This window comes from Perissodus microlepis, chromosome 19, assembly GCF_051167445.1.
Source record: "Perissodus microlepis isolate ML-2025 ecotype Zambia chromosome 19, ASM5116744v1, whole genome shotgun sequence".
Classification (NCBI taxonomy): domain Eukaryota; kingdom Metazoa; phylum Chordata; class Actinopteri; order Cichliformes; family Cichlidae; genus Perissodus; species Perissodus microlepis.
The window spans coordinates 237,572-257,660 of record NC_140479.1 but is presented as its reverse complement, the minus strand read 5'-3'; the positions used below and the strand labels follow the sequence as shown (position 1 = coordinate 257,660).

Here is a 20,089-nt window from a genome sequence, read left to right as displayed (position 1 = left end):
GGAATCAATACAATGACAACAGTGCCCAAATTTATGCACCTGCCTGATTTTGTTTAAACAATTATTGCACACTTTCTGTAAATCCAATAAACTTCATTTCACTTCTCAAATATCACTGTGTGTGTCTCCTATATGATATATTTAACTGACATTTTTTATTGTAACAACCAATGATTTATACAGGAAAATGATGACTATTAACAAGGTTGCCCAAACTTTTGCATCCCACTGTCTAGCATTTGTAATCTCCTCAATTTATTTGATTAATGACAATGATGCCATTTTCGATCTGAATCCATATTAACTGTCAGAGAGTAATTTATATTCATCTAAGAATTTGTCTAATAGTTTATTAAACAGGTTTTGTAGGATTTTGGAGAATTGTGGTTGTAAAGAAACAGACATGTAATTTGTGAAGTGGTGTCTATCCCCAGTTTTATACAGTGGCACAACTTCAGCTATTTTCATTTTGTTTGGAACTTTTACAGTCTGAAATGATAAGTTGCAGATGTATGTTAGTGGTTCTACGATTCCTTCTATGACCTTCTTGACAATTTTCATTTCAATATCGTCACGATCAGTGGATGTTTTGTATTTACATGTTTACAATATCAATTATTTCTTTTTCCTCCACTGCTGTTAGGGTTCCTATCAATCAGGCTTTTCACTACAGTCTACAGATGGCAGTGATTCTTAAGTGCATTCATGGTTTCTTCTGTCCATACATGTCTCAGTTGTTCCTCTCCATGATTTCTCTTGTAATTAGTGTCATAAACTGCAAAAACTGGTAAGTGATCATTGATGTAATTAATTAATAATCCAGTCACAATGTGTTTTTCCACCAGGTGGTGCAGTGGGCCTGGTTATTTTAGGATGTAAACTTTACATAGTGTTTAGAACATCTTCGGTCATTTTATGCTTTTTTGGATTCAACAGGTCAATGTTAAAACCATCACAGAGAAACATAACTTTTTAAATTTGTTTTAGAGAATACTTCTTCTATGAAGTCACTAAACTTGAATACTAGAGACAGGTGTTCTCTATATACAGCTAATTATTGTACTTTTCTCTTTTTCCTTAAACATTTCAATTGTTATACATTCTTATAAATTATCAATTGCAGTTGTCATACTTTCTACCACCTTATAATTTAAATTTTTATCCACATACACAGCTACTCCCCCTCCACTTTTGTCCACTTTTGTTCCTTCTATTTACACAATTCACATCATATCCCTCCAGTCCAAAGTCCAGTCCTTTCTCTGCATTGATCCATGTTTCAGATATGGCAATAATTCCGAATGGTTTTGTCAACTGATTTACATATTCCTTTATATTATTGAAATGGCATACAGACCTCTGCTATTAAATGTATTATTTGTTTTCCGTGTTGGTGGTGTGTTTAAAGTGTTCATCAGTGAAGTAGCAGAAATTATTGTTGATGCTGTAGAAGAATTCACTCTCTGGATCTTCTTATTTTTTCTTTTTTTCTGGATCCTTTTCCAAGTCTAGAACATTATGGTCTGTGTATTGAAATGTTCTCAGTTCCAGATTCTCATAACCAGAAATTCAATGAATTATAGTGATATTGTTGCCGGATACAGATGAAGTTCTTTCAGATTGTGCCATGCGTTGTGTATCATGTCACATATGTATTCGTACCTCCAGTGTAAGATGAACATCAGTATTTGTCCAGCTCCAGGACCAAGCCAAAGTGTTGGTCATCAGATGACTTTGGCTTGTTCCTGTGTTCCATTGAGTTTAATGAATACTTTACAGTTTGTGGTCCATGTATTTTGAATTTTTCCCTCTTTCTTCAAGTAGCGTGCTTTCCTGTCAATGTCCGCATTTAGTTTTTTCATCATGTCTTCCTTCATGAAGACATCGGATCCTTTCAGATTCTTTCCTTGTTTTATCAGTGCGATTTGTGTTGAAGATGGCTGGTTTGTCACTGTCATTTTTTCAGGGTAGAGGGTGGCAAGCCTCAGTGTTGTTGTAGTCCACTTTAACACCATTGGACCATAAAGGTAACCACTTGATGTTCCGTGGAGTTGGCATCTTTCTCTCCTGGCCCTCCTACGCTGTGAGAAGCCCGAGCATCAAGAAGCGCTGTGTGCAGGCAGGAAATTGGACCCAAAATGCAGGACTCACAACACACGGGAATGAACTCAAAATAAAGCTTTATTTATTAACTCAAAGGAGAGATACTAAACTAGACTGGGAAAATATAAACTTCACAGAGAGGCACACTAGGGAACAGCATGAGGGATGACATAAATACACAGAAGGCAATGAGGGACGTGGGAACACGCGAGGAGCACAGCTGAGGACAATTACACATAGTGCAGAGTGGGACAAAGGAGTCTGTTGGTGTCACGACTGGGGCAGCAGCCGTGTGTTGTGTGGAAAAGAGGACTTGAAGGCAGCACTTACTGAGATGTGAGCGTAGTTTATTATGAAAACAGAATACAAAGTGGGGATGGCAAAACAGAACTAAGGATAAACTAAACTGTGAGAAACTAAACCATAGAACAGCAAACCTGAACACAAAGGGAGGACAGCAGGGAGAACTCGCAGTGGATTCACGGAGATGACGGAGTAATGCGGAGTAATGCAGAGAAACACAGGGAATGAACACAGAGGATGAATACAGACGACGCGATGAGGAACAGAGGCAGACACACACTTTAAATACACAGAGGGACACTGGGAAATCACACACAGGTGGGAGACACAGCTGGACCTGATTAACCTGACGAGACAGGGGAACACTAACAGCAGGGACCAACAGAGGGAGCACAAACTCAGAAACCCAGTATCCAAAACCCCAAAACACAAACCATCCCAAAAAAGCCCACAAATAATAATGATGATAACAACAATAAATACACCAAACACAAAATTACTGAGTCCACGGACTCAGGACCATGACAGTTGGTCTAAGATTATGGGAGATGCAATCGTTCGCTGAGGAGACTCCTCTGGTTGTTTATGACTATATGCAGAGGATACCCAACATTGTCCATAATGTCTAGCCGTTTTTGTAGTGTCCTCTTCTCTGCCATTGTCATCAGTGTCTAGCTTTATGCTGACCACAGAGCCAGCCTTCCTGATCTGTTATTGTATATTTTTCATGTTTGTACAGAATGTTGTATTTTTTTAAATTGTTATTGAGATGCATGTGTTTTTGACTTTTGCTGCCTTGATGCCAGGTCTCTCTTGGTAATGAGATTTTAATGTAAATGAGATTTTTACCTGGATAAATAAAGGACTAATAAGTGAAGATATGGGAAAGTTGTTGAAGCTAGGTTAAGACAAAAGGTGATGAACAGTGAGCAATAGTATGGCTTCATGCTGAGAAAGAGCTCTACAGATGCAATGTTGGCTTTGCTCTGATGTTTGTTGTAGAGAAGTTTTAAAGAAAGTCTGGGACTATGGGGGGCAGGAGTCAACCTCATTTAGCATTTATGTCTGAAAGTTCAAAATACACAGCAACAAAAACCGAAATGAACAAGGAAATCACAAAAAGTACAAATCTATGGAGTTAAATCAGGGCCATAATGTTTGTGTAGTTAAAAGAAAAATTTGAAATCGAAAATATGTAAACTGAAAGCAAAAGTCACATTTTTAGAGTGAACTTTGAAAAAGAAAGAGTTGGATTTAAAATAAAATCAAACGTTTTGAATATTTGTATTAACTGAAAACCCAATGGTTCTTTTATCTATAATTTCTCTGAGTAAACTTTATTTAAAAATTTTCAGTAATCTTTTTTTCATTATTATTATTTTTAAAAAATCTATTCAGTCTCAGATTACATTTTTTCAGATTCAGATCTTTTAAATTAATGTACAAAAAAAAATTCTTCAGGTTCGGATTTTTCTCTCAGCTTCAATTTTTTTTTTTTCACTTTCAGATCTCTATTTTTCAGTTACAGACTTTTGGCCCTGTTTTGGCCTGGTGGGCGTGGCTACACAGAGAGGGGCGGGGAATCATGAGTGACAGCAGACCGCTGCAGGCTCAAGATGGTCCATTTTTCATGTTGCCTTCAGGAAACCTGGGAATGAACATAATTTATCAAACACCTCCTGCACTGTATTATTTGATAATGTTTAGAAAACATGTCATGCATAACTGCTAAAACTCAGTTACTAAAGCTCTTTCAAGCAGTAATGTGTACAAATTACGCCGTAACTGATCAATTATGAGACGTTTTCCCAGCCACTACGTGAGAAGTGGTCAAAGTAGCGCGCATTGTATCGGGTGGGGGCTGCTGTTAACTTGTCCCTCAGTGAACGATGGCGTCGTCTTCCAACAACACTGCTGGCGCGAACAATCAGGTGAGTGTTTAAGTTTGGAACAATTACACTGCAGTCTGTGAATACTACGAATTTAAGAAGTGGCTATTGTTACGGTTAATTTTTCAGCTATTCTGTTTTTTTATTTTATAACGTTTTTTGCTGAAATGCTAGCTCAACAGAAACGCCTCGCTATCATTTTCGGCTGAAACTTACGTCCTAGTTTATCTGTAAGCTTGGAGAACAACAAAGTTAGTGAAGTAACGTAAAATTCTTTGTATTTAATTTAGGAGCAGCTAAAAAGAGAGATGCTTCAGCGACTACTGCATAAAGTTTCCCAGGTCATGCACAGACAACCCCTCGATGTGGACTATTTGCAGTTTGTTATCGACCATGAGATGGTCCTTTTAAGATCTTTGTCCGATCAGGTTGAGATCCCTCAAAGTATTATAAATGCTCTGATAGAGCTGTCAACTGTGCTCAGTATGGAGGACGTCAATGAACAAACCCCCTCTCAGATGTCAGTGTCTGAAGGAAAGCTGGGACGTCCAAATTACAATGTATCGCCTGTACAGCTCCAGATACTGACAGAAATGTTCTTATCAATCACCCAAATTGCAAAACTTCTTGGAATATCTGTGAGGACAGTGAAACGTCGTTTGCATGAATATGGCATTTCCATAAAGCAGTGCTACAGTACAACAAGTGATGAAGAGCTGGACAATTTAGTAAGATCTATAAAGACAAGAACACCTCATGTTGGATACAGGATGATGAAAGGGATGCTTCAAGCCATGGGCCACCATGTACAGTGGAAGAGAGTGTACTCGTCGATGCACCGTGTGGACTCTGCTGGTATTTTCTCAAGAATGACAAGGCTGGGATTTGTGGTCCGAAGGACATATTCAGTGCAAGGTCCTCTTTACTTGATGCATATAGACACAAACCATAAACTAATAAGGTAGGATGAAGTCTGACAATACTGCTAAATACTGAATTATGTTTTATACCTGTTAATGCCCTAGTTGTTGTTTTTTGTTGTTCTTTTTACAGATTTGGCCTGGTGATATTCGGAGGGATAGATGGGTACTCAAGAAAGGTGATTTTTCACTTTCAAAATTGAGCTGAATGAGATGTTAATTGAAAAGTGAAATACTTGTGTTTTGGTCTACCATAAAACTTACCATATACTGTAATATAGAGATCCTTCTGTAGAACAAAATGTTCCTAATCTGTTTATGTTTGTCATTATTTGGTGACTATAAATGCTTGGTAAACTAATTCTTCAAGTTGCTAAAAGGATTTTTTTTTTTACCCTTTGCATTTGGGTGAATAGTTGATTACAAGTACTGCTACATCTCATGGCAGCTTGCTACCTTGGGAATTATGTAGCCTGCTTTTTTTCTTGTACTTATAAATATAAAATAAATGTACCAAGCTACAATACCTGATAAACATGTTTCTATCTTTAATTATAGTAACTTGACTTGACCAAGTTTCCACTTAATGATATTTACATCTCTAGATCATGTACCTGGGTGCTGCTGCCAACAACAGAGCATCAACTGCACTTGCTTTCTTCTTGGAGGCTGTACAAAAGTATGGCTTTCCATTGAGGTAAAATCTACACAAAATTAATTTTCACAATGATTGTGCAAATGTGTAAATATGATTCCCCCCCCCCCCCCCCCCTTGATTAGCAGTGTAATTATTTTGACATGCAATATGTAAACTGTAGCCTATATGATCAGTTGTTTATAAATCCCCATACACTTGTTTAAATGGTTCAAACATTTAGAATTCTTGAAAGGTGTGCTTATACAGAGCTGCACACTGTTGAATGACCAAAACAATAAACTTCTAATAACCAGTCTAAAGTAAAATTATATTAAAAACACAAAGGCTGCAATAAATTTTAAGAGTGACATGTTTTTTTTAGATTTAAAACAAATTGTACTGTCGATGTTTAATTTTGTTTCAGAGTTCGAGGGGATCAAGGGGTGGAAAATGTTGGAATAGCAAGATGCATGTTCACCATCCGGGGCTGTGGAAGAGGAAGCTTTCTGTCAGGCAAGAGTGTTCACAACCAAAGGTATGTGTAGTATTTGTATAAATGTCCCATGGAAATAAGAAAAATGTTCTTATATATTTTTCAATTCAGTGAATTTCTGGGTAAAATTCTGAAAACGTTGCCATATTTTGATGTTGAACAGAATAGAGCGCCTGTGGCGAGATGTGTGGATGGCTGTTTCAAGCGTGCACTATGAAACCCTTCACAACCTCGAGGATGAAGGCCTTCTGGATCCAACTGATGGTGTCCACATGTTTTGTGCCCAACATACATTTCTTCCACGTCTGCAGAGGGATCTGGATGTCTTTAGACAGGGTTGGGATAACCACCCTCTAAGGACAGAGAGGAATCTGTCCCCACAACAACTGTGGACACTGGGACTCCACCAGAATCCAGTTGATACTCCAGACACAGTGGAGGTACTAAAACAAATCTAAATTATACAATCCCTCTTTAATCAAGTTTCAAAAAGTGCACTTGGAGATGTTGAAAAAAACACGGTGTGCTGTCACTGCAGACTATCAGCTTTAAGTTGAGGGTATTTGCATCCAAATCAGTTAAAAGTTGTAGGAGTTACAACAGTCTGCATGTGTACCCCCCACTTGTTAAGTTACCAAAAGTAATGAGACAGAACATTAATCATAACTGAAACTGGATCGCAGAGACTTCAGCAGATGTTGGGCTTCATACCTGCTGATGCTCTGTCAGGCCTCTACTGCAACTGTCTTCGCTTCCAGCTATTATTGAGGCATTTGCCCTTCAATTTTGTCTTCAGCAATGAAACACTGCTCCGTCAGATTCAGGTCAAGTGATTGACGTGGCCACTGCATAACATTCCACTTCTTTTAACTATTTGTTTTTTTTCTGCAGAATGCTTTAAGTGATTGTCCATCTGGACCATCAAGTGCTGCCTCATGAGTTTCAAAGCATTTGGCTGAATATGAGCAGATATATTGCCCAAAACACTTCAAAATTTATCCTGCTGTTTTTGTCAGGAGTTGCTTCACTAAATACAAGAATATCACATCCCTGGCCATGGAACATCAGAGAAGCCAATTGTTCCATTACTTTTGGTCCCTTAAGTGGAAGGCACATATGAAAACAGTTCAAATACCTCTGCAGTTATAGCCAATCGTGTTAGTTTCATTTCAAATCCATTGCGTGGCATATAGAGCCAAAAGTAGAATTCCCATGTTCCAATATTTATGGAGCTGACTGTTTGTCTTGAATTTCCCAACACTGTTTTTGAATTGTCATTTGAAATATCTTTTTTTTAAAAATCATCACAGGAAATCGAGGATGCGTACTTGGATGTCAACTCTATTGGTGAGCTGGATGGGAGCAATCCTGGAGTAATTCTTCCATCTGTTGAATGTCCTCTATCTGAGGAGGACATGGCAAGACTAAGAGACACTGTCAATGTAACAAGGCCCTCTCAGTCACATGGCCGAGACATTTATTTGGATGTACTTAACTTTGTACTAACTCACCGTTCCTAGGCGGCAACATTTTTATTTTGAATTTTCAACCCAGAGAAGGTTCATGAATAGCTCAGACTTTTATTTGATGTGATATACATGTAAAATGAACCTGCCAGGAAATTTTTATGTGAACACTCAAACATCACATTACAAACTATTTTTTTTGTCTCTGGCACATTTTTCAACAGTAAACCTGTATGTTTTTGTGTGCTTCATGCCACTCATTAAAGAACTCTGGCTGTCAATCTCCAACTTTGATGAAATGTGCTTCCTGAACATTAAATGGAAGGAGCAGCATTTTGAGTTACACCTCAAAACTATTGATAGACAATGCTATGCTTTACACATTGTTAAATTCCTGGCCAAGATGAAAAGCCTCCAGCAGAACCATTCTGAATTGACTATAGGACTTCATATGTTTCACAGGCAGGACAATGGTCTTAGCACAGGATGATACAACAGGATAGCAGATGCTGTGATTTCCAAAGTCAGCTTCACAATTGTGATTAAATTTTACCACCACAGCAAAGTCCTTCTTTTCTGAGGGGAGGAGAGGAACATGGCCTTGACCGGTGATCCATTGCAGAAACCTGGCAGGTGTGATAGATCTTGGGCCATCTTCGTCAGCTACATGTTCTTGACCTTCTGTTAGGATAAGAGTGAATTTTAAGACGTTTTGAAGAACCCTGGCCTTTTGGACAAAAAAAATATCTAAATATTTGAATTCGATACAAGTGTAACTTTTGTCACAAAAACCTTAGAATATAATTTTGGAATGTGACAACTATAAACTAGACAAAAATAACCATTTACCTTCTGACTCATAAAGCAAGTCCTGAATGAAGTTAACCAGGTCCAGCTCAACCTGATGCTTGGAGGTTCCCTTCTCACTCAGCTGAGGGTGAATGGACGCCATGACAAACTCGGCACTGACCTATGATGATATTAGAAAGCAAAGCAACCCAACGGCTTGATTACTTCAGGGCTGCAGTATTCGGGCCCTAGAACTTTTCCACAGTTTGTCACATTATAGCCACAAACATGAATATATTTTATTGGAATTCAACATAAAAGACCAATAAAAAGTGGTAAACAATTGAGAATTGTAACAAAATTCATCCATGATTCCAAACATTTTTTTACAAATAAATAACTGAAAAGTGTGGTGTGTGTAATTATTCAGCCCCCTCAGTCAATACTTTTTAGAAACACCTTTTGCTGCAATTACAGCTCCCAGTCTTTTAGGGTATTTTTCTACCAGCTTTGCACATCTACAGACTGACATTCTTGCTCATTCTTCTTTGCCAAACTGCTCCAGCTCAGTCAGATTAGATAGACAGCGTTTGTGAACAGCAGTTTTCAGATCTTGCCACAGATTCTGGATTGGATTTAGATCTGGACATTGACTGGGCTGTTCTAACACATGGAAATGTTTTGTTTTTCTATTGTTGCCCTGGCTTTACTGTATGTTTAGCAATCATCAGGAAATGTCTATGGGCAACTGACTACACTGAGACCAAAGGGGGCTGAATAATTACACACACCACACTTTTCAGTTATTTATTTGTAATAAATATTTGGCATCATGTATGATTTTTGTTCCACTTCTCTAATGTACACCACTTTGTGTAGGTGTTTCATTTAGAGTTCAAATAAAATAGATTCATATTTGTGTCTGTAATGTAACAAAATGTGTAAATGTATGTAATACATACATGTAAAACTGAAAATACGTTTGTACTCACTTTCACATCTCCCCCAAGGACGAAGAGAGGCTGGCAGATTTCTGGGTATTGCTTAATCAGCAGGTGGAGGCCATACAGCTGCAAACCCTCCTTGAGTTGTTCCAACATTGGCTGCAATCTAAGCACAGCATGGAGTGTAATGGCTCTGTGGGTACAAAAAAGAGATTAAACAACATCTTCAGATGCTATTTTTCTTACATTCATATAGAAAAACGAAAACATGTCACAGCATACCGGACAATCGGTTCCTTGTTTTGAACTGAGATGGCTCCAGTGAATCCACAGTTTAAAATCTCATCAGTAAGGCCCTGAAGTGACTGCTCAGTTGAAGATTCCACCTAAAAGTAATTTAACAGATGAAATTATATAGCTGCAATGTGTACTAAGGCAATATTTTTACTAGTTATACAGCACCTGGTCAATCAGTAACCGCAACTGTGAATCTGCCACTGTATTTTTATCCAGCTGTGTTGGGTTGATCTGCCCATTGCAGAGGTAACTGTAAGCCCACTGGCTGAAAAATGTAGGGGCAGGACCTCCTTGTGCCAAACTGACGGCCAGAATCTCACCAACAGTCCTACTTATACAAACAGCATGAGTGTATTGCTTATAGTATAAAACATGACAGTTTTCCCTTTCTTTAAAATAAACATGCCTGAAGAGTCCACTGTCAAAGTCAGTAAGGGAATAGCGTGGACTTTTTTGGTGTGGTGGTCCTTCAAAGAAACGAGTCTCGATTCCGGCGACCATTTCTATTGAGAGAAGAAAGTTATGAATTATCCGATGTAAAACATTCATTTAGAGCTGGGTGAAATAAGATTTTTTTCATATCACAGTATTTTTTTCATTTGAGGCAATACTGATATATATATATATATATATATATATCATAATGTGTCTCACTGATTTTGAAGGCTTAACATGACAGATGTACTGAAGGAACATCATACATCTGTTCCAGATATGTAAAAATTCCATTCAAAATGAAAATATTGATTCAAAAAAGATGCCCTGCGATGGACTGGCGACCCATCCAGGTTGTACCCCGCCTCTCGCCCTGTGACCGCTGGAGATAGGCACCAGCACTCCCCGCGACCCCACAAGGGATAAGCGGCCAAGAAAATGGATGGATGGATGGATGATTCAAAAAAGAAATCATAGTATACAGAAAGGTGTACTTGAGACAATAATATTGACACCTTTTATCAACACCAAACCAGTAAGCTCATAACACAACATAGTCACATCACAGCCATGCTATGGTAAAAAAAAAAAAGACTATTTTCCCTGTGTTACCGGTGTTTTGGTTTTCGACCTTGGTTTTCTCATTTTTGGTTTCGGCCAAGAACTTTCATATCAGTCCATCCCAAATTATAAACATGATTGATGTATAGTTTAGTAAAGGAGAAATATAGTCATATTTACAACACAACTGGAGCAGAGTTCACTTAGAAGATAAAATATATATTACAGAAGTATAAAATTTAGGGATTGGTCATTTCTTCAACATAAATAATACGATAGGAAAAGTAATTGATCTCTTTAAGTTCACCTGTGAGAAATTCTTTTCGAAGGGCACCAGTGTCGATTCCTGCTTCCCCAAAGAAGGACACCTTCAACATGGCAGTGGGTGAATTTTTCTTTTGACGTTGCCACTGCAGAAGGCCTCTCTCCAGAATGTTTGTTCTTGAAATAAGGATGCTGAACTGCTTCTCCACATCAACTCTTTGACAAATCGCATCCAACACATCGTCGACACTAAAAAAATCCATAAATGAAAGAATAAACACTCTTTATTCAGTTCAGAGTATTAATAGTCATCTGTGTGTGTGATGTTTTTTACCTTTTCATATGGTCCTCTTCTACTATGTTCTCCTCAATTTCATCCACGTCTATTACATTTTTGCTTCTAATAAAAATAAAGAAAAAGTTGGTGTGTCAATGGGAAATTCTCAAGATGTTATATCCTATATGTAATTTTAAAAGCCCTGCTTTTTCAACTACCTTTCTCCACATGTGCTTGCATGGATTTCAAGGAAATAAGGTGCAAATTTCAAGTTACAGATAGGACACTGAAGTTTCTAAAACAGAAATGAGAGTTAAAATATTGAATAGAGTTCCATTGTAGTTATGTTAATGGTCTATACTCATTTCTATTAAGATATTACTTCTTCATCCAATTCCTCTGTGTCGGTGTGCTCTTCAGAAGGCTGCAGGGACACTATTTGGACCTCGGTTTGACATGCCTATCATAATTAATAGACATATAACATTGCTGATTAAGATAAAAAAAAGTGGGACAATTTTTTTATTGCCATTTCAATGCAATGCAATTTCATTAAAATAAATGCATATATTGTTCTAAGATGTATGTACCTCTGTGTCCTCAGCTGAAGACCTAGACTCTGTGCACTCCTGCACATGAAGAGCCAAAATATGCAATGGCAGACTTACTTTGCATGTTTGGCATTGTGCTTTGGGCATATTTTTAAATTCAACTGCATCAGGAGGTAACGGAGTAAGGTCAAATTCTTGCTGTAAAGGTACTATATACAGCAAGTTTTTCCCATTTCCTGTCATACTGCGTATTAGGGTCCCTGTGTAACCTTCAGAATCAGGAGGGACCAGTGTCAGTTTCCTTTTACCCTGACCGTCTGAAAAAAGTAGAGCCCAGATCTAGTTCACATAGGTGCAAATTATGGGACTATCATGTAATAAACATTTGTTACCCCAACCTGTAGCCTTGTAGAGCAACCATCCTCCAGTCAGACCCTGCATTTTAGGATATTCACTTTGAAGAAGTCCAAATAACTGCTGAAGAAGATCAATATTGTGATGCCTGCAGACTTGATGATCTTTACAGAGACATATAAGTATATATATATATTCCTTTAACCTCTTCATGGTTCATGTCCCTGGACATTGTGAGATGTCTTTTACCCAGTCCTGCCTGTGCAAGCTGAAATTCCTCAGAGGAGGTAGGTGTTGTTTCTGCATTACAGTTCAGCAAGTATACATAGAAACTGAAAGGCTTCCATGCTTCAAAAGGTGGTGTCACAGGGATCTTTGGATTATGCATCTTTCGTTTTCCAAGAAAACTTTTTTTTCCAAAGAAACCAGGGAAAGATCTGAACGGAATTAGAAAAATACATGAAAATGACAGCACAGTTATAACACACCAAAAAGGTTAAAAACTTTTTAAATAATTTATTTTCATATTTAATTTAAAACCTTGCCATCTCTTGATCTACAGAGGGAGGTCCCTGTTCCTGCCTTACTCCCTGTGCTGCCTGGTGCTGTCCCTGAGAAAGATTCTGAGTGAGCACAGTAATAAGATTCTGTGCAGCGGCTTCCACTGTAGAATTGTAGTTCACATTCTAAAAAACACATATATAAAAAAAAATAATAGGTAAAACATAACAGAAATTATGAAATATGTTAAACATAGGGATGCACCGATACCGGTGTCGGCCTCGATACCAGATTTTCTAAAGTACTCGTTAAAACTCCCCCGATACCATGGTTTGAGAAATGTCTATGTTTGAGCGTCGTGTGAGGGGTTAATCACGTTTTTTTTCTCTAAATAATTAGTTATTCTATAATATGTTACATACAGCATGCTTTAGTTTTCATTTTAAATAAATGTTCTTAATTCCATAATAGTCCCTTGTTTTTCTGTAAAATCATATGACTATGTGACTGTAACTTGTAAATTTAAATCATGTTTTTATTAAGTACTCGGTATCGGCATCAGCGTGTACTGAAATGCAAGTACTCGTACCCGTACTCGTTTTCCAAAAAAGTGGTATCGGTGCATCCCTAGTTAAACATAAATAAGTATGCATCAGCATGATAGTGTATAATGCTAGCACAAACAAAAATCTGGGAGACACTCAAGAATGTTTGCCTCCACTTAATTAATTCTTGTTTTTAATGGCCTTTCATTTTCTATGTGATGACCAGTGAATCACCAGTGCTGTTTTCACATGCTCTAAAGTAATAATTGCAAATAACATGTTGACACATCATTTATTGTTATTTACTTAAACATGACACATAGTTTAGGGAAGATTTCGCAGTTCTGTCATTTCAACTGGAATCATTCAGCTGCACATTACTTGGGGGAAAAAAGGCCTTCTGAAAAAGATCTCTTACTTCTTGCTTTAGAACATGATACTATTATTGCTTTTTATCTATAACTCACGCATATGTATATTGTAGGAAAACCGTGAAAATTTGACACGTTTTTCCCTCGTGATAATTTGTAGCATTGCAAAGGCGTACATTATTGAACCAGATAATGGATGGATGAGAGTCTTGCAACATTGCCGTAGCGCAGGTGATGAAGACTGCATCCCAAGCCCGATTAGTTATGGAGTCTTTTAAAATGTTTTCCATATTTTTGGGGAAGGATCAAATTGTTAATATTACTTTACCTTTCGAAGTAAGTTTCAGCCGAAAATGATAGCGAGGCGTTTCTGTTGAGCTAGCATTTCAGCAAAAAACGTTATAAAATAAAAAAACAGAATAGCTGAAAAATTAACCGTAACAATAGCCACTTCTTAAATTCGTAGTATTCACAGACTGCAGTGTAATTGTTCCAAACTTAAACACTCACCTGATTGTTCGCGCCAGCAGTGTTGTTGGAAGACGACGCCATCGTTCACTGAGGGACAAGTTAACAGCAGCCCCCACCCGATACAATGCGCGCTACTTTGACCACTTCTCACGTAGTGGCTGGGAAAACGTCTCATAATTGATCAGTTACGGCGTAATTTGTACACATTACTGCTTGAAAGAGCTTTAGTAACTGAGTTTTAGCAGTTATGCATGACATGTTTTCTAAACATTATCAAATAATACAGTGCAGGAGGTGTTTGATAAATTATGTTCATTCCCAGGTTTCCTGAAGGCAACATGAAAAATGGACCATCTTGAGCCTGCAGCGGTCTGCTGTCACTCATGATTCCCCGCCCCTCTCTGTGTAGCCACGCCCACCAGGCCAAAACAGGGCCAAAAGTCTGTAACTGAAAAATAGAGATCTGAAAGTGAAAAAAAAAAAATTGAAGCTGAGAGAAAAATCCGAACCTGAAGAATTTTTTTTTGTACATTAATTTAAAAGATCTGAATCTGAAAAAATGTAATCTGAGACTGAATAGATTTTTTAAAAATAATAATAATAATAAAAAGATTACTGAAAATTTTTAAATAAAGTTTACTCAGAGAAATTATAGATAAAAGAACCATTGGGTTTTCAGTTAATACAAATATTCAAAACGTTTGATTTTATTTTAAATCCAACTCTTTCTTTTTCAAAGTTCACTCTAAAAATGTGACTTTTGCTTTCAGTTTACATATTTTCGATTTCAAATTTTTCTTTTAACTACACAAACATTATGGCCCTGATTTAACTCCATAGATTTGTACTTTTTGTGATTTCCTTGTTCATTTCGGTTTTTGTTGCTGTGTATTTTGAACTTTCAGACATAAATGCTAAATGAGGTTGACTCCTGCCCCCCATAGTCCCAGACTTTCTTTAAAACTTCTCTACAACAAACATCAGAGCAAAGCCAACATTGCATCTGTAGAGCTCTTTCTCAGCATGAAGCCATACTATTGCTCACTGTTCATCACCTTTTGTCTTAACCTAGCTTCAACAACTTTCCCATATCTTCACTTATTAGTCCTTTATTTATCCAGGTAAAAATCTCATTTACATTAAAATCTCATTACCAAGAGAGACCTGGCATCAAGGCAGCAAAAGTCAAAAACACATGCATCTCAATAACAATTTAAAAAAATACAACATTCTGTACAAACATGAAAAATATACAATAACAGATCAGGAAGGCTGGCTCTGTGGTCAGCATAAAGCTAGACACTGATGACAATGGCAGAGAAGAGGACACTACAAAAACGGCTAGACATTATGGACAATGTTGGGTATCCTCTGCATATAGTCATAAACAACCAGAGGAGTCTCCTCAGCGAACGATTGCATCTCCCATAATCTTAGACCAACTGTCATGGTCCTGAGTCCGTGGACTCAGTAATTTTGTGTTTGGTGTATTTATTGTTGTTATCATCATTATTATTTGTGGGCTTTTTTGGGATGGTTTGTGTTTTGGGGTTTTGGATACTGGGTTTCTGAGTTTGTGCTCCCTCTGTTGGTCCCTGCTGTTAGTGTTCCCCTGTCTCGTCAGGTTAATCAGGTCCAGCTGTGTCTCCCACCTGTGTGTGATTTCCCAGTGTCCCTCTGTGTATTTAAAGTGTGTGTCTGCCTCTGTTCCTCATCGCGTCGTCTGTATTCATCCTCTGTGTTCATTCCCTGTGTTTCTCTGCATTACTCCGCATTACTCCGTCATCTCCGTGAATCCACTGCGAGTTCTCCCTGCTGTCCTCCCTTTGTGTTCAGGTTTGCTGTTCTATGGTTTAGTTTCTCACAGTTTAGTTTATCCTTAGTTCTGTTTTGCCATCCCCACTTTGTATTCTGTTTTCATAATAAACTACGCTCACATCTCAGTAAGTGCTGCCTTCAAGTCCTCTTTTCCACACAACACACGGCTGCTGCCCCAGTCGTGACACCAACAGACTCCTTTGTCCCACTCTGCACTATGTGTAATTGTCCTCAGCTGTGCTCCTCGCGTGTTCCCACGTCCCTCATTGCCTTCTGTGTATTTATGTCATCCCTCATGCTGTTCCCTAGTGTGCCTCTCTGTGAAGTTTATATTTTCCCAGTCTAGTTTAGTATCTCTCCTTTGAGTTAATAAATAAAGCTTTATTTTGAGTTCATTCCCGTGTGTTGTGAGTCCTGCATTTTGGGTCCAATTTCCTGCCTGCACACAGCGCTTCTTGATGCTCGGGCTTCTCACAGCGTAGGAGGGCCAGGAGAGAAAGATGCCAACTCCACGGAACATCAAGTGGTTACCTTTATGGTCCAATGGTGTTAAAGTGGACTACAACAACACTGAGGCTTGCCACCCTCTACCCTGAAAAAATGACAGTGACAAACCAGCCATCTTCAACACAAATCGCACTGATAAAACAAGGAAAGAATCTGAAAGGATCCGATGTCTTCATGAAGGAAGACATGATGAAAAAACTAAATGCGGACATTGACAGGAAAGCACGCTACTTGAAGAAAGAGGGAAAAATTCAAAATACATGGACCACAAACTGTAAAGTATTCATTAAACTCAATGGAACACAGGAACAAGCCAAAGTCATCTGATGACCAACACTTTGGCTTGGTCCTGGAGCTGGACAAATACTGATGTTCATCTTACACTGGAGGTACGAATACATATGTGACATGATACACAACGCATGGCACAATCTGAAAGAACTTCATCTGTATCCGGCAACAATATCACTATAATTCATTGAATTTCTGGTTATGAGAATCTGGAACTGAGAACATTTCAATACACAGACCATAATGTTCTAGACTTGGAAAAGGATCCAGAAAAAAAGAAAAAATAAGAAGATCCAGAGAGTGAATTCTTCTACAGCATCAACAATAATTTCTGCTACTTCACTGATGAACACTTTAAACACACCACCAACACGGAAAACAAATAATACATTTAATAGCAGAGGTCTGTATGCCATTTCAATAATATAAAGGAATATGTAAATCAGTTGACAAAACCATTCGGAATTATTGCCATATCTGAAACATGGATCAATGCAGAGAAAGGACTGGACTTTGGACTGGAGGGATATGATGTGAATTGTGTAAATAGAAGGAACAAAAGTGGACAAAAGTGGAGGGGGAGTAGCTGTGTATGTGGATAAAAATTTAAATTATAAGGTGGTAGAAAGTATGACAACTGCAATTGATAATTTATAAGAATGTATAACAATTGAAATGTTTAAGGAAAAAGAGAAAAGTACAATAATTAGCTGTATATAGAGAACACCTGTCTCTAGTATTCAAGTTTAGTGACTTCATAGAAGAAGTATTCTCTAAAACAAATTTAAAAAGTTATGTTTCTCTGTGATGGTTTTAACATTGACCTGTTGAATCCAAAAAAGCATAAAATGACCGAAGATGTTCTAAACACTATGTAAAGTTTACATCCTAAAATAACCAGGCCCACTGCACCACCTGGTGGAAAAACACATTGTGACTGGATTATTAATTAATTACATCAATGATCACTTACCAGTTTTTGCAGTTTATGACACTAATTACAAGAGAAATCATGGAGAGGAACAACTGAGACATGTATGGACAGAAGAAACCATGAATGCACTTAAGAATCACTGCCATCTGTAGACTGTAGTGAAAAGCCTGATTGATAGGAACCCTAACAGCAGTGGAGGAAAAAGAAATAATTGATATTGTAAACATGTAAATACAAAACATCCACTGATCGTGACGATATTGAAATGAAAATTGTCAAGAAGGTCATAGAAGGAATCGTAGAACCACTAACATACATCTGCAACTTATCATTTCAGACTGTAAAAGTTCCAAACAAAATGAAAATAGCTGAAGTTGTGCCAATGTATAAAACTGGGGATAGACACCACTTCACAAATTACATGTCTGTTTCTTTACAACCACAATTCTCCAAAATCCTACAAAACCTGTTTAATAAACTATTAGACAAATTCTTAGATGAATATAAATTACTCTCTGACAGTTAATATGGATTCAGATCGAAAATGGCATCATTGTCATTAATCAAATAAATTGAGGAGATTACAAATGCTAGACAGTGGGATGCAAAAGTTTGGGCAACCTTGTTAATAGTCATCATTTTCCTGTATAAATCATTGGTTGTTACAATAAAAAATGTCAGTTAAATATATCATATAGGAGACACACACAGTGATATTTGAGAAGTGAAATGAAGTTTATTGGATTTACAGAAAGTGTGCAATAATTGTTTAAACAAAATCAGGCAGGTGCATAAATTTGGGCACTGTTGTCATTGTATTGATTCCAAAACCTTTAGAACTAATTGTTGGAAGCTGGTATACCCGCCAAAACACCGTGCATTTATCGAGACTTTCAACCCCAGGTAGGTCAATTATGGATCTTCGGATCCACATCATGTCAGCAGCTATTCTCCACCATGAACTATGTTAAAAACGCCGCTCACACCTCACAGATGACAGCTTACAGTCCTGCGTAAAGATGAAAGTGACTTCGTATAGCCCCGATTTGCAGACGCAGTGCGCAGAGGTTCAGGAGCAGAAGTCCCATTGTAAACATACCACGGCAGACCCGATGATGTTTCCATGAACATGCTTTTCAGCATCTCTTTATTGACCACTTTTCACACACGGTCGCTGTACGCATGCAGCCGGCTGTTAAAAGATAAAGAAAATATTGTCAATGTTTAGATCACATGCTACCCTTTCTCTGAAAAAGCACATCACCCACCTGCAGAAGTGGAAGAAGGCTATGAAGTGAAGGAAAGTGATGAAGATGATGATGAGGAAGAATCTGAACTATGTTCAAGTAGGTTCTCAGGCATCCAGGACATGGTAGTCTGAGGAGCTTGGAAAGAAAGTGACTGGGCTTCTTGAAGTTTCTTTAATTTTCAGAATGTGAAACTGAAATAGAAGATGTGTCAGAGGACTACACATCTTCCATTTCAATTATGATGAAGAAAAGAATCAAGCAGGAAAGAAGAGTCAGCTGAGACAGAGGAATATTTGCAGTAATGTGAGGAAACATTGATCTGGTCTTCTATCCTTCCCAGTGACAGACGATGCATGACTCTCTCATGTGCCTCAGAGAAAGACAATCTACCACAGTCCAAGCACGTGTGCCAGGTCCCATACTCCTTCAGTGGCTTTTGTACTCGAGTACTGAAAGCATTACACACCATGTATTCTGCTTGTATTCTGCTTTTTAACGTTCACATGCCAATAGATGCATCAGAGACCAAGTTGGGGTTCAGTAACTTGCCCAAGGACACCTTGGTAAGAACTCCAGACTAGATCACACAGAGATTGAACCAACAACCATCCAATTAGCAGATGACCTGCTCTACAGCCAACTCAATGACGAACAAGGAGGGACAACGAGAGAGGAAGAAAAATGGACCGAATGCAGCTGTAGGCATATGTGGGTGTGTTGATTCTTACTGCCGTGCATCCAGTAGAGTCGCTACGGCCAGTTTATGACATCCTGAGTCTGGTAGAGAAGTTTTAAAGGTGACTCAAGATTAATCATAGAAGCACAAAAAGGATATAATTTCTTGATAAAGACACAATAGATGATCATCGTTCATGACACAAGCGTGCTCCCATTTGAGGTGTATGGAACAAGTGGGTGTTTCTCCTGCTGTGATGTAAGATCCTGGTACTGATGTGACTGTATGAGCACCAAGTCCCCTTCAGAGGACTCTGTCCAACAGAACATCCAAGTAAACCAGGGAGCTATGAGATACAAACATGGGCAGCATGTGATGCAGGTCCAGCTGTACATGGAACATGCTAGTGTACGATGGCAAACCGTCTGTCCTGCAGTCAGGA

General features: G+C 38.1%; 2 protein-coding genes and 1 long non-coding RNA gene across 3 annotated transcripts; 1 reads left to right on the top strand and 2 right to left on the bottom strand.

The window, feature by feature from the left end:
• The first annotated feature begins 3,522 nt into the window (after nt 1–3,522).
• LOC146365120 (uncharacterized) lies at nt 3,523–8,099 on the top strand. The gene is made up of 7 exons (XM_084915187.1): nt 3,523–4,337; nt 4,586–5,256; nt 5,349–5,394; nt 5,821–5,912; nt 6,277–6,387; nt 6,509–6,785; nt 7,656–8,099. The coding sequence occupies exons 1-7, from the start codon at nt 4,296–4,298 to the stop codon at nt 7,863–7,865; spliced, it is 1,449 nt and encodes a 482-aa protein (XP_084771313.1). The 5' UTR covers nt 3,523–4,295; the 3' UTR covers nt 7,866–8,099.
• Nucleotides 8,100–8,119: 20 nt separating this feature from the next.
• Nucleotides 8,120–11,226, bottom strand: LOC146365119 (G2/M phase-specific E3 ubiquitin-protein ligase-like). Its single transcript, XM_084915186.1, has 6 exons — nt 11,145–11,226; nt 10,007–10,344; nt 9,827–9,930; nt 9,593–9,737; nt 8,661–8,781; nt 8,120–8,492 (listed from the first exon to the last, which is right to left on the bottom strand). The coding sequence occupies exons 1-6, from the start codon at nt 11,212–11,214 to the stop codon at nt 8,188–8,190; spliced, it is 1,083 nt and encodes a 360-aa protein (XP_084771312.1). The 5' UTR covers nt 11,215–11,226; the 3' UTR covers nt 8,120–8,187.
• Nucleotides 11,227–12,658: 1,432 nt separating this feature from the next.
• Nucleotides 12,659–14,783, bottom strand: LOC146365118 (uncharacterized). The gene is made up of 3 exons (XR_014798638.1): nt 14,211–14,783; nt 12,824–12,969; nt 12,659–12,720 (listed from the first exon to the last, which is right to left on the bottom strand). It is a non-coding gene; the product is annotated as an uncharacterized LOC146365118 (long non-coding RNA).
• Between the last annotated feature and the right edge of the window lie 5,306 nt (nt 14,784–20,089).